General features: G+C 45.3%; 1 protein-coding gene across 1 annotated transcript; it reads right to left on the bottom strand.

Moving 5' to 3' along the window:
• Positions 1-11,405: 11,405 nt before the first annotated feature.
• On the bottom strand, positions 11,406-14,075 carry LOC123728099 (uncharacterized). The gene is made up of 5 exons (XM_045698685.1): positions 13,587-14,075; positions 12,971-13,342; positions 12,353-12,450; positions 12,077-12,188; positions 11,406-11,897 (listed from the first exon to the last, which is right to left on the bottom strand). Exons 1-5 carry the CDS (start codon positions 13,849-13,851, stop codon positions 11,878-11,880), a joined length of 867 nt encoding a protein of 288 aa, XP_045554641.1. The 5' UTR covers positions 13,852-14,075; the 3' UTR covers positions 11,406-11,877.
• Positions 14,076-14,599: the final 524 nt, after the last annotated feature.

The raw sequence follows: 14,599 nt of genomic DNA, 5'->3' as shown, positions 1-14,599 counted from the left end.
GCTACTATACATGTTTAAACTACAAACATGAAAAATCACAAATGTCCTTTTTATTCCTATTCGCTTCACTAATCAAATTGCCCTGTACTACACACATTATTTTGGCATTACATTCATACACCAACAAAATTCTTAGATTATAATTTGATGTTACATTAGTAAAACATTGTAGAGTTTAAAACGATCCTAATATACATTTACTTCATACACATCAAACTATCATAACTTGAATAACATTAACTAAAATAATATTGTATTATAAGGGATATAATAAATCATACGGTTTTCTTGGACCTTCCATCCCTCTCCTGCAGCATCATCATGTCTGGTCCTCTTCATCCAGACCCACACTGACCTTAGAAAACAAACACAACTGTTCAAAGACTCTCACTGGAATTAGTTCATGAACACACTACTTCATTTCCATACTGTCAATGGGATGCAAAACCTAACAACACAATATACAAGGGAGTCTGAACAACAGACTAAACATAAGGAGGGTCATTTTCATAACTCTAACACAAAATAGTGCTTAGAGGGCTTCCAAGTTCAACTGTTTTGCATTAAACGTCTCCATTCGGCAGTTCTTTCCAGCGTAGGGCTTGGATTAAGTTACCATTCTTCGTAAACTCCTTTCTGATCTATGAGATGTGATCAAACCAGATAAAGCCAGCAGCCCTCCTATGTTAATCAAGCATCAGAGTTTAATAATATGATCAATTGGAATATAAACTTCAGATCATATGAGAAGAGTGAAATGAGTGAGCATGACATTGATTTCTGATGTGGGAGATGTAGGACTACTGTACCTGCTCCAACATCTGTTCCTTTACCACTGGGTCATTGAGGTCAGCTCCTGAGTTAGATTTCAGAGACATCCTTACAATGGTGTGCTTCATTCTCTTTTCTAGAAGGACATAGGAATGGTAAGATGAGATAGCCACTCAAATGAGATTCAGCTTATTTACAATAAATAAGTAACGTTTCTTCCAATGTCCTTTGAAGGCTGTAAATTACTTTGGAAATGTGTAGTTTCAAGTCTCCATGTTCTATGTTTAACCATATGGAAATATTATCTCATAGTAGAAACCACACAAACACACATTTGCATTTGTCCCTAGTAAGAGTGGGAAGAGAGAGATGGCATCTGACAGTGGATTAGACAACATGAAGCATTCCTGTCTGGCATCTGACAGTGGATTAGACAACATGGAGCATTCCTGTCTGGCATCTGACAGTGGATTAGACAACATGAAGCATTCCTGTCTGGCATCTGACAGTACTTGATAAAGTGGGACCCTATTGGTTCTAAAATGCCATCCCTGCACCTGTCTTACAGATATAAACCCCATTAACCCCAATAAGGCAGCAGTCTTGTGGCCTGTCTGGTCTAGTGGTAATGCCACAACCTAGGGTGTCAGTGTAAGTTTGAATCTGGCGTAGTGCCCGTTGATGCAACCTCTGTCTATATATCCCTACTGTCATCCTCTCTTTCTATCTGTTCATAGAAAATATATAAATATAACAAAAACAAAAAAATGATAGCCTTCCAGTGCAAAGGAACAATCTCTTCAGAGAGCAGTCTATCTTGTCCAGGGAGGCAAGTTCAGTCTGTCTATGGCCCTTACAGGTCAGAGAGCAGCAGTTACTACCACCCAGTTCAGGTTGATTGTTAGGGCTCAATATTACAATATTAGATTGATTTACACTAAAGCATTAAAGATATAGTATATAAGTATAAACACTCACATGGATCGACTACTCAGGTGTCACTGAAGGACTGAAGGACTGCTGACTGAAGAAGAGGTCAGGGGCTGCACCTGGAAAAAAATGGATTTGACTTTATATTTTGGAGAATAGAGTTTATATAAATACAGCCCATCAGTGCAATTGTGTGTCAACATTACAGATGTCACAAACATCTCGCCCCCTGATAATCAAAAGACAGTATTAGGTCAAAAGTTGTTTTCTAAGATGTCAGGTTCATTGTCGTTGGCAGTCCTGCTGAAAATATTGATAAAATCCATTTAGACTAGACACAACTTAAATCATAGGGTTGGATTATTCGGGGCGGAAGGTAGCCTAGTGGTTAGAGCGGTGGGCCAGTAACCGAAAGGTTGCTTGATCGTGTCCCTCAACTGACAAGGTAAAAGTCTGTCGTTCTGCCCTTGAACAAGACAGTTCACCCACTGTTCTTAGGCGTCATTGTAAATAAGAATTTGTTCTTAACTGACTTGCCTAGTTAAATAAAATTAATTAATTAATTGCTTTTGATTCATCACTCAATGTAATTTCTATGAAGAAGGAAATTCCACACTGATCAAACTCTAAATGGATGTTTAATCAGAACAGAGATGAAAGGAAATACAAAATAACAATAATTACATTCTAACTAAATAGCGTTCTGAAACAGTACATATCACACAGGAGTTACATACTACATTTTCAGTTAATACCCTTTACTTTACCTTTCTTTACTCTATTTTAAAACAATAAAAGTATTACAATAAATTATAGGTCAAATAACAATGCTTATGAGTCAGTATATGTAAGTTCAGTATCATTAAGTAATATCATGCAACAGAGATGATAATAATAAGAAAAGTAGTAGTAATAGTAATATTAGTAATAGTGGTGTAATAATATAATGAATTGAAATGCAGGCCCTTTTCAGACCATGAGTGTGGTAGTGGCTTGTACAGCGCCTCATAGTAATGCCGCTCTGCCTTCGCTGCCTCAAGTTCCTCCTTCCGTCGGCGATACTCCCCAGCCTGACTCCAGGGTCCTTCCCCGTCCAAAATTTCCTCCCAAGTCCATTTCACCTGCTGCTCCATTCCACGCTGCTTGGTCCTTTGTTGGTGGGTTATTCTGTCACGGCTGTTTGAAGGAGCGGACCAAAATGCAGCGTGTTTGTAGTTCCACATATTTATTAAATGTGAAACTCAATGCAATACACTTAAATACTTGAAAACACAAAAACAACAAACCGTGACACAGCGAGGAAAGCACACTACTCAAAAGATAATAACCCACAAAACAGGAAGAGAAAAACCCCTACTTAAATATGATCTCTAATCAGAGGCAATGAGGATCAACTGCCTCCAATTAGAGATCAACCCAAACAATCCCAACATAGAAATAGAAAAAACAAGAACTCAAACATAGAAATAAAAAAACATAGAACAACCCAAAACACCCCCTGTCACGCCCTGCCCTACTCTACTATAGAAAATGACATCTTACTAGGGTCAGGACGTGACAGATTTTCAGTGATTTCAGGACAAACTTGACCATTGCCTGTCACCTTTAACAAGAAAACTATTTTTTTTCTCAAATTCTTCGTCAGCATCCTCTGGAACAAATATTATATAATGAGGCATCAATCTGTTATTGTCAGTGATACATAATCTTGTGTGTCATTGTAGTGGGTTTAGCTGCAGACCGTGTGAACCAAAAGTTATTTAGGACTAAGGACTGATCCCTGATTTATGAGTTCAATTCCTCCCAAGCTGGCTAGGGATCGGAAATTAATGCTCTGCTGAATATTTAAAGTAAAACACTATATTTTGAGGGCAGAATCCCTTCTTTTTTTATTTGACCTATATAGATTAGAAACATTTTACGTTACATTTTTACATTTTTTTCATTTAGCAGACGCTCTTATCCAGAGCGACTTACAGTAGTGAATGCATACATTTATTTTCGTACTGGCCCACCATGGGAATCAAACCCACAACCCTGGCGTTGCAAACACCAACTGAGCCACAGGGAAAATGCAAATCAATTTATAACATTTCTGACATGCGTTTTTCTGGATATTTTTGTTGTTATTCTGTCTCTCACTGTTCAAATAAACCTACCTTTAAAATTATAGACTGATCCTTTCTTTGTCAGTGGGCAAACGTACAAAATCAGCAGGGGATCAAATACTTTTTCCCCCCACTGTATATGGTAAAACAAACAATCTGAAAGGGAGACTCCACTTATCCACATTGAGTAAATGATATGAAATAAATGTGTTGTAGTATTTTAAGTTATAATAATTTGATATATTGTTAGTTTAAAATTCTTAAGCATCTAAGATGTTGGAGAGGGGGGGTTCTAAGCTGGGATGCTCTGGATTGATGTGTACGACAACAACGTGTTTCAGTTCCCGCTAATATCCAGCAACTACGCACAGCCATTGAAGAGGAGTAGGGACGACATTCCACAGGCCACAATCAACAGCCTGATCAACTCTATGCAAAGGAGATGAGTCGCACTGCATGAGGCAAATTGTGGTCACACCAGATACTGACTGGTTTTATGATCCATGCCCCTTGCCTTTTTTTAAAGTATCTGTGACCAACAGATGCATATCTGTAGTCCCAGTCATGTGAAATCCATAGATTAGGGCCTAATGAATATATTTAAATTGAGTGATTTCTTTATATGAACTGTAACTCAGTAAAATCTTTGAAATTGTTGCATGTTGCATTTTTTCAGTTTAGCAGATTGTAGCCCAAATGGTTTGGAATGTACAGACAAAAATTGGAACATCAGTATTAAGAAAATTCCGACGAGTCCTGTGGGGCTTGTGGGGGTCGTAGAGCAAAACAACATCGTGAGAGTGTCACGTCCTGACCAGCAGATGGAGCTGTTGTAGTAGTTTGGGGGTCAGAACGTGGCAGTCTTGTGTGTGTGTTTGAATGTTCTGTGTGTCTTGTGACTCCTGATCAGGAACAGCTGGTGATCGTTGTTCCTGATTGGGAGTCATATATGTAGGAGTATGTTTGTCACTGGGGTTTGTGGGTGGTTGTTTTTACACTGCGTTTATAGCCTGTAAAACTGTTACTGTTGTCACCTTCATTGTTTTTTCAAGTGGATGCTTTACTCTTTTTTTGGTAATAAATAACCATGAGTATTCACATACCTGCTGCGCCTTGGTCCGTTTTATGAAGACAGCCGTTACAGAACCACCCACCAAAGGACCAAGCAGCAGAAGAGGAGGAAGCCACAGGAGAAGAAAATGGAGGAATGGACCTGGCAGGACGAAAGAAAATTCTGGGCGGACAAGTTAAGGGAGCTAAGGAAACCCGAGAGGCACCCCAATAATTTTTTTGGGGGGGGCACACGGTAGCTTGGCCAGGCCAGGGAAGAGCCGTAAGCCAGCTACCCGTGACTACAGGGAGGTGCATATGAGGTGGAGGGCGCCATGTTACGCTGTGGTATGCACCATCTCGCCTATACGGACGCACAGCCCAGTTCGCCCAGTACCAGCGCCCCGCAGGTGCCAGGGCAAGGGGAGCATCGAGCCGGAAGGGGTGATGCCAACCCTGCACTCAAGACCGCCAGTGCGCCCTTTCGGTCCGGTGTTTCCCGCTAGACGCACTAGCATGGAGGTGCGTGTCTCCAGGCTGGCACGTCCAATACCAGCCCCACGCATCAGGAGTTTAGTGTGTCAGCCCAGCCTCGCCAGTCAACAGTCACCAGAGCTGCCCGCCAGTCAACAGTCACCAGAGCTGCCCGCCAGTCAACAGTCACCAGAGCTGCCCGCCAGTCAACAGTCACCAGAGCTGCCCGCCAGTCAACAGTCACCAGAGCTGCCCGCCAGTCAACAGTCACCAGAGCTGCCCGCCAGTCGTAAGTCGCCAGAGCTGCCCGCTAGTCAGAAGCTGCCAGAGTGGCCAGACTGCCCGGTTCTGCCAGAGTGGCCAGACTGCCCGGTTCTGCCAGAGTGGCCAGACTGCCCGGTTCTGCCAGAGTGGCCAGACTGCCCGGAACTGCCAGAGTGGCCAGACTGCCCGGAACTGCCAGAGTGGCCAGACTGCCCGGAACTGCCAGAGTGGCCAGACTGCCCGGAACTGCCAGAGTGGCCAGACTGCCCGGAACTGCCAGAGTGGCCAGACTGCCCGGAACTGCCAGAGTGGCCCTCCTGCCCTCCGGCCCAGCCCGAGTGGCCCTCCTGCCCTCCGGCCCAGCCCGAGTGGCCCTCCTGCCCTCCAGCCCAGCCCGAGTGGCCCTCCTGCCCTCCGGCCCAGCCCGAGTGGCCCTCCTGCCCTCCGGCCCAGCCCGAGTGGCCCTCCTGCCCTCCGGCCCAGCCCGAGTGGCCCTCCTGTCCCCCGGCCCAGCCCGAGGGGCCCTCCTGTCCCCCGGCCCAGCCCGAGGGGCCCTCCTGTCCCCCGGCCCAGCCCGAGGGGCCCTCCTGTCCCCCGGCCCAGCCCGAGGGGCCCTCCTGTCCCCCGGCCCAGCCCGAGTGGTCCGTCTGCCAGGGTCAGCCTGAGTGGCCCGTCTGCCCGGCGCAGCTATCGGCGCCATCAAAGTGGGCGACGCCGAAGGTGGAGCGAGGTCCATGTCCTGCACCTGAGCCACCTCCAGGATAGGTGGGTTGGGGAGGGAGGGTGTAGCACAGTGCCGTCGGTGACGGCAGCCACCCTCCCTTCCCTCCCTTATTGTTTAAGGGTTAGTGTTTATGGGTTTTGTTGGGGATTTTTGTTTGTTGGTGGTTTTTTTTGTGGTTAGGTGCATTCCGGGGTCTGCACCTTGAGGGGGGGGGTACTGTCACGTCCTGACCAGCAGATGGAGCTGTTGTAGTAGTTTGGGGGTCAGGACGTGGCAGTCTTGTGTGTGTGTTTGAATGTTCTGTGTGTCTTGTGACTCCTGATCAGGAACAGCTGGGGATCGTTGTTCCTGATTGGGAGTCATATATGTAGGAGTATGTTTGTCACTGGGGTTTATGTGTGGTTGCTTTTACACTGCGTTTATAGCCTGTAAAACTGTTACTGTTGTCACCTTCATAGTTTTTTTAAGTGGATGCTTTACTCTTTTTTGGTAATAAATAACCATGAGTATTCACATACCTGCTGCGCCTTGGTCCGTTTTATGAAGGCAGCCGTTACAGAGAGTGAGAGTGTCTCCTTTCTATGAAGTATTTAGTAAATGTTGATCTTAGGACGTTTTGATCCTACATGATCTTAACAATTATTTTATAAGATATTATACCCCTAGAGCACAAGTGTGTCAAGTTAAGCAACATAATCAAAAACTCCCCATCAAAATATGTCAGTTTCAGCTAGAGATATGTTTATTTACACCTTCTGCGTCTCAATCCACCTCATCCGCCTATGTCACACTTCCGCATCTGCGGTCATATTAGTTGTAGGCCTAACCGTTCAGATGCTACAGACATTTTTCATGAGAAGACCGATTTTCAGGATGTCTTCTGGACTGACAAATAGTGCGGTAGCTCTGCCACTTTCCACCACTGATATGGAAGTGTGACAAAGGCGTGTGTGACACAGCCCGTTTAAATAAACAGACATCTCTAGCTTAAACTGACATATTTTGATGGTGATTTTTTGATTATGTTGCTTAACTTCATGCACCGGTGTTCTAGGTGGTATAATATCTTATCAAATAATTGTTAAGATCATGTGGGATCAACATAACCTAAGATCAACATTTCCTAAATACTAATAATAGGAACACCTGCTCTTTCCATGACATACAGTAGACTGACACGTTGAATCTCTATTTGCCCTTATTGATCTCACTTGTTAAATCAACTTCAGTGTAAATAAAGGGAAGTAACCTACAGTCTACTGTATCTTTAAGCCTTGAGACAATTGAGATATGGATTGTATGTGTGGGCCGTTCAGAGGGTGAATATGCAACGCAAACATTGAAGTCTCTGTGAACAGTAGGTGCCAGGCGTGCCGTTTTGTGTCATTAATTGTCACGCTGCTGGGTTTTTCATGCTCAACAGTTTCCCGTGTGTATCAAAAATGGTCCACCACCCAGAGGACATCCAGCCAACTTGGCACAACTGTGGGAAGCATTGGAGTCAACATGGGCCAGCATCCCCTGCTTTCAACACCTTGTAGAGTCTTTTGCACAACGAATTGAGGCTGTTCTGAGGGCAAAAGGGGGGGTTGGAAATCAATATTAGATAGTTTTTGCTAATGTTTTGTACACTCAGTGTAGACAACCTGATATGTCCTTGTCCTCATTTGATTGGTAAATCAAGACTTTGGCTCAGGGAAATGATAGGTAAATGTCAGTTGACATTTTTCATTCCAGTTCTCCCCCTGTAATGGAATTAACCCTAAATCTGTCTTTATGGGAGAGGTATACTGTTTGTGGGCCCTCTTGGCGTGTTTTCCTTTGGTGACTCGATTGAATAACTTAGCAAGCATGCATAGTGTAACGGCTGGCGGGAGAGAGAGTAGACCAAGGTGCAGCGGAGTTAGTGTTCATCATTGAATTTAATAACAGAAAGAACACTATACGAAACAAAACAAGAAAACCGACAGCCAAACAGTCCTGTCAGGTGCAAAACACTAACAGAAAAAATTACCCACAAAACCCCAACGGAAAAACAGGCACTTATGTGTGACTCCCAATCAGCAACAAGACTCTACAGCTGTGCCTGATTGGAAGCCACGGCCAAAATCAATGAAACAAACCAACATAGAAAAATGCACATAGAACACCCACCCAATGTAACACCCTGGCCTAACCAAAATAAAGAACAAAAACCCCTCTCTATGGCCAGGGCGTTACAGTAACCCCCCCCAAGGTGCGGACTCCGACCGCAAAACCTGACTCTGAAGGGGAGGGTCCGGGTGGGCCTTCTTACGGCGGCGGCTCAGTTGCGGGACGTGGCCTCTGCTCCACCCTCGGCGTCGCCCTCTTAGGTGGCGCACCTGGCCGCGCCGAAGGTCTGGTGGGCGACCCTGACTGCACCCGGCTGGCGGGCGGTGATAGCTGCGCCCGGCTGGCGGGCGGCGATGACTGCGCCGGCGGCACTGACCCAGGACTCACCAGGCTGAGGAGACACGTAAGAGGCCTGGCCCTCGGCGGAGGCACAGGACTCACCGGGCTGGCGGGCGGCTCTGACTACTCCGGACAGGCGGGTGGCTCTGGCGGCTCCGGACAGGCGGGCGGCTCTGGCGGCTCCGGACAGGCGGGCGGCTCTGGCGGCTCCGGACAGGCGGGCGGCTCTGGCGGCTCCGGACAGGCGGGCGGCTCTGGCGACTCCGGACAGGCGGGCGGCTCTGGCGGCTCCGGACTGGCGGGCGGCTCTGGCGGCTCCGGACTGGCGGGCGGCTCTGGCGGCTCCGGACTGGCGAGTGGCTCTGGCGGCTCCGGACTGGTGAGACCCACTGGGGGCCTGGTCCTAGGAGGAGGCACTGGACGGACCAGGATGGGGAGTGCCACTGGAGGCCTGGTCCTAGGAGGAGGCACAGGACGGACCAGGATGGGGAGACCCACTGGAGGCCTGGTCCTAGGAGGAGGCACAGGACGGACCAGGATGGGGAGACCCACTGGAGGCCTGGTCCTAGGAGGAGGCACAGGACGGACCAGGATGGGGAGACCCACTGGAGGCCTGGTCCGTGGAGGCGGCACAGGAGAGACCAGGATGGGGAGACCCACTGGAGGCCTGGTCCGAGGAGGAGGCACAGGATAAACCGGGCTGTGGGGAAGCACTGGAGTTCTGGTATGTAGGCTCTCTACCCACACTCCAGGCTGAATGCCCACTTTGGCCCGGCACGGGCGGAGCGCAGGCATTGGGCAAACTGGGCCCTCCCAGCGCTCTGGAGACACAGTGCGCAGCGCCGGCGCAGGATAACCTGGACCGAGGAGGTGCACTGGAGACCAGACGCGCTGAGCTGGCACCATCCGCCCTGGCTCGATGCCCACTCTAGCATGTCACTTGCGGGGGGCTGGAATGTAGCACACTGGAGACACCGTGCGCTCCACAGCATAACACGGTGCCTTACCAGTACCCCGCTGCTTCCGGTAAGCACGGGGAGTTGGCTCAGGTCTACCGCCTGACTCCGCCAATCTCCCCGTGTGCCCCCCAAAATGTTTTTCTTGGGGCTGTCTCCCGTGTCCGTCGCTCTCCCTCGGCAGGTTGTTGCAGTGGTCAAATAATTGATCCCATGTCCAGTCAATCCTGGACTCCAACACCTCCAGCGACCAGGATGCCATGACCTCCCGAGCGCTGCTTCCTATAGTCCTCCTTGTGCTGCTCCTTCCTCCGCTGCTTGGTCCGTTTTTGGTGGGTAATTCTGTAACGGCTGGTGGGAGAGAGTGTAGACCAAGGTGCAGCGGAGTTAGTGTTCATCATTGAATTTAATAACAGAAAGAACACTATACGAAAAACAAAACAAGAAAACCGACAGCCAAACAGTCCTGTCAGGTGCAAAACACTAACAGAAACAATTACCCACAAAACCCCAACGGAAAAACAGGCACTTATGTGTGTCTCCCAATCTACAGCTGTGCCTGATTGGAAGCCACACGGCCAAAATCAATGAAACAAACCAACATAGAAAAATGCACATAGAACGCCCACCCAATGTAACACCCTGGCCTAACCAAAATAAAGAACAAAAACCCCTCTCTATGGCCAGGGCGTTACACATAGCCATTGTCATTTGCCTTTTAAGATCATAGACACTCATATTGCATTACAATGGTAACTCAAACCTCAGTGTTCAGAGAAACTAGGTGAGGTGAAGCATGGCGGCCCCAGCCAGAGACATCAATCAGAGTAGTTATTTTCGGTCTGAAAAATATTTACCAGTATTTTGAATATAAACTAGAGGGAGTTCAAGATCAGAGGTCAGTTGATCAAGATGTTTCAAAGTTAGACAGCAGTAGCCTGTACATGCTACAATAATTGCATACTGCATAGCATACTGCAGTATAATTACAACTACCCCGTCTATGCCTTTTGGCTAGAAACTTGCTGTTTGAATATATGAGTATCATAGACCTTCCAGTGATCGTAAGTAAAGTCCTGTTTTCTATGCGGTACCTGCAGGGCCTAATACCCAATAGTGTTAACAAAGTGAAATGGAATTCTGGATGTTCAAAAGCCTATAGTTCCTGATATCTTATTTAGTTGGAGTTTAGTGTCATTAGTAGTTAGGATGTGCTTTTACTTCCCTGTCTTTATGTCAATTTAGATAAATGCTATATAACATGATAAATTAAATGTAGGTTGTTTAATCTTTGAACCTTCACTAACTGATCTGTGGTGTTTGGTTTATCAAGTTGATTTATGTATAACAGCCATCAACCACATGAATAAGGGAAAGAACCCCACACCCCTCCCCTGATATCCATGAGCTTGTGTTTGTGACTGTAATAGATGACACAGTCAACAAACCATGACACCAGGGAAAATTCTGATATACAAATGTTGCTTAAATTCATAACATGGATATTGTCATTCTGTCACACCTACAACATTCTCTCTGTTTTCATCTTTGCAGTTCTCTGAACCATGCCACCTGGAAGTGGGCACGTAATTCTACATTGTTGTGATTTGTGCCCCTATCTCACCATTCTTGCTGGAGGGTGAAAATAATGGTAATACTGATGTCACTAATCAAACATATTTTATTTAAGAATGTCAACAGTTACATCCATAAGTGAGTTTGTAACATCATTATGAAGAATTATACACTATGAAAATCCCTCACTAAAACGTGTTACTATGCATGTTTAAACTACAAACTTGAACAAACACAAATGTCCGTTTTACTCCTCTTCTCTTCATGAATCAAATTGCCCTTATGTACAACAAACATTATTATTACATTACATTCATACACCAACAAAAATCTTAGATTATAATTTGATGTTACAATAGTAAAACATTGTAGAGTTTAAAACTAGCCTAACATAACTTGACATCCTATTTCTCATTCAAAAGCATAAAGCTATCAATCATTAAAGAAAAAACATTGTCCGTGAACTAAGATAATGTTATTTATATACGGTAATATATTATTAGGTACAAGGGTTATTTACAGAGAGCTTGACTATTTTAGTTTTCTTGGACCTTCCATCCATTTCCTGCTACAGCATCATGGCTGGTCCTCTTCATCCAGACCCACAGTGACCTAAGAAAACAAACACAACACTACAAAGACTCTCACTGGAATGAGTTCATGAACACCTTGCTTAATTTTCATACTGTCAATGGGATGCAAAACCTAACAACACATTGTACAAGGGACTCTGAACAACATACCAATCTTAAGGAGGGTCGTTTTCATAACCGACACAAAAAAGTGTTTACCTTCTTCAGGGCTTTCAAGTTCAACTGTCTTGCGAAAAACATCTCCATTAGGCAGTTCTCTCCAGGATAGGTCTAGGATGAAGTTCCCGTTCTTGGCCAGCTGATTTCTGATCTATGAGATATGATCGCACTAGATAAAGCCAGCAACACCCATTTTAATTGAGCATCCTAAATGTAATACTATGTGATGTCAAGTTTCTATTCCGAATCATGAGAAGAGTGAAATGAGTGAGCATGACATTGATTTCTGATGTGGGAGATGTAGGACTACTGTACCTGCTCCAACATCTGTTCCTTTACCACTGGGTCATTGAGGTCAGCTCCTGAGTTAGATTTCAGAGACATCCTTACAATGGTCTGCTTCATTCTCTTTTCTAGGGGGACATAGGAATGGTAAGATGAGACAGCCACTCAAATGAGATTCAGCTTATTTACAATAAATAATGAACTTTTCTTCCACTGTCTTTAAAGACAGTAAATTACTTTGTAACTGTGTAGTATCAAGTCTCTGTATTCTATGTTTACCCATATGGAATGATTATCTCATAATAGAAACCACATGAACACACGTTTGCATTTGTTCCTAGTGAGAGTGGGGAGAGAGAGTTGGCCGGAATAGGCTACATGTAGCATCTCAATGTCCCATGTGACAGTGTTTGCTGCAGTGGGACCCTATTGGGGCAAAAATGGCATCCGTGTCACTGTATTACATCCCCCAATATCCCCAATGAGATGGCAGTCTTGTGGCCTGTCTGGTCTAGTGGTAATGCCACAGCCTCTGGAACACATGTCTATGGTGTCAGAAAAGGTTTGAATCCAGTCTAGTGCCCTTTGACTCAACCTCTGCCTGTATTTTGCTCTCTCTATCTGTTCAATAAAAGATGGCAGTCTTACTTCCAGTGCAAAGGAACGGTCTCTTCAGAGTGCAGTCTATCTTGTCCAGGGAGGCGTGTTCAGTCTGTCCATGGCCCTTACGGGTCAGGGAGCAACAGTTACTAGCACCCAGTTGAGGTTCAGACACACAGTATGGAAAGGAGTCCCCATTGGACCACTGCCACATTCTGGTAGAGGTGTTCCAGTAGAGTCCGATCCACATATCATACCACTGTGTCTTTGTTATGCTTTGGAATGCTGTGTAATCCTCTTGGGTGAGGATTCTCGCTAAGTCATCTCCATCGGCTCGGCAAGCCATCTGTGCCCCCTCCCACGTCAATAAACCTTGACCCATGTAATATTTAAGCTCTGAGGAATTGTTTGAATGTGTGCCTAAGAACAGAAGAACCACAATTGTCCTAAAAATGTCTGAAAGACACAGACATTGATGTTAAATAAATGTACCTAAACGGTTGTCAAAGGATACTGTACCTCATGAAGGTGACATTATTTGAAATGTACTATGGCAAGATGTTCTGAATGAATAACCCTATTCAAGTAAAGTCTTTTCATTACTTTGAAGTCATATTTTACAAATATCAGACAAGGGAGAGAATGGATGCAAAAATCAACTTACTTTTCTGGCACACAAATTGACATGGATTTGTGCAATCTCTCAAACCCCATACTTTTGCTCTTTGTCCATGAACAACACACTTTGCATTTGGTGGATTCCAATAGCCCAGTTTGGGCCAGAAGGCGTGGTACTGGCGGTGGACCCAGACAGCGTCAGTGAGGCTGTGTGCTGACACTGCTCTCAGAGCTGCTATCTGGTCCTCAGCATTGAAGATGGTGGCCAGTTCCTCATAGTACTCCCTGCAGAACTTCTGGGCTTTCGCCATGCTCCTCCCCTCACCAAACAGAGTAAACACTGGTATCTCTACTGCTGGGCCTGTGTGGACAAAGCACGGGGTGATTCCTCATGAAACTAGAACCAAATAAATACAGAACTTTTGGGGATTTTCACTAAATATAATCCATAGAATGGTCCGTTAGAGAAAGGATTGTTGACATAAACTGAGTGTACAAATCATGCTCTTTCCATGACATAGACTGACCAGGTGAATTCAAGTGAAGCTATGATCCTTCATTGATATCACCTGTTAAATCCACTTCAATCAGTGTAGATGAAGGGGAGGAGACAGGTTAAAGGAGGATTTTTAAGCCTTGAGACAATTGAAACATGGATTGTTTATGTACCTTTGCCTTTCACCTTTAACAGGAAAACATATTTTTTGTGTGTTCCGGGGTTTTTGGTTTATGTTCTTGTTTTGTATTCTAGGTTGTCTATGTTGTGTATTTCTTTGTTTGCCTGGTGTGGCTCTCAATCAGGAACAGCTGTACATCGTTGTTTCTGATTGAGAGTCATACTTATTAAGGAGCTTGTTTTTCACCTGTCCCTTTGTGGGTAGTTCTTTTTTTCCATTGCTGTTAGTTTAGCCTGCGAAACTGTCATACTGTCGCTTCTTTGTTTTCTTCGTGTTCACGTTCAAATAAAGTAATGATGAGCACGCAACCCGCTGCGCCTTGGTCTAATCTCTTCGACTACCGTGACATGTTGACCCCTGATATATGAGTTCAATTCCACCC

The sequence above is a fragment of the Salmo salar genome, chromosome ssa17, assembly GCF_905237065.1.
Source record: "Salmo salar chromosome ssa17, Ssal_v3.1, whole genome shotgun sequence".
Classification (NCBI taxonomy): Eukaryota; Metazoa; Chordata; class Actinopteri; order Salmoniformes; family Salmonidae; genus Salmo; species Salmo salar.
This window is presented reverse-complemented; position numbering and strand designations above follow the sequence as displayed.

Bases quoted from the DNA above. Each gene is read 5' to 3' on its own strand.
- LOC123728099 (XM_045698685.1), bottom strand. From the start codon at position 13,851: ATGGCGAAAGCCCAGAAGTTCTGCAGGGAGTACTATGAGGAACTGGCC. The intron at 13,343-13,586 runs GTAAGTTGATTT...TTCTGTTCTTAG, and splicing joins TCAATTTGTGTGCCAGAAAA to GCACACATTCAAACAATTCC. The intron at 12,451-12,970 runs GTAAGACTGCCA...ATGTCCCCCTAG, and splicing joins ACCGTTCCTTTGCACTGGAA to AAAAGAGAATGAAGCAGACC.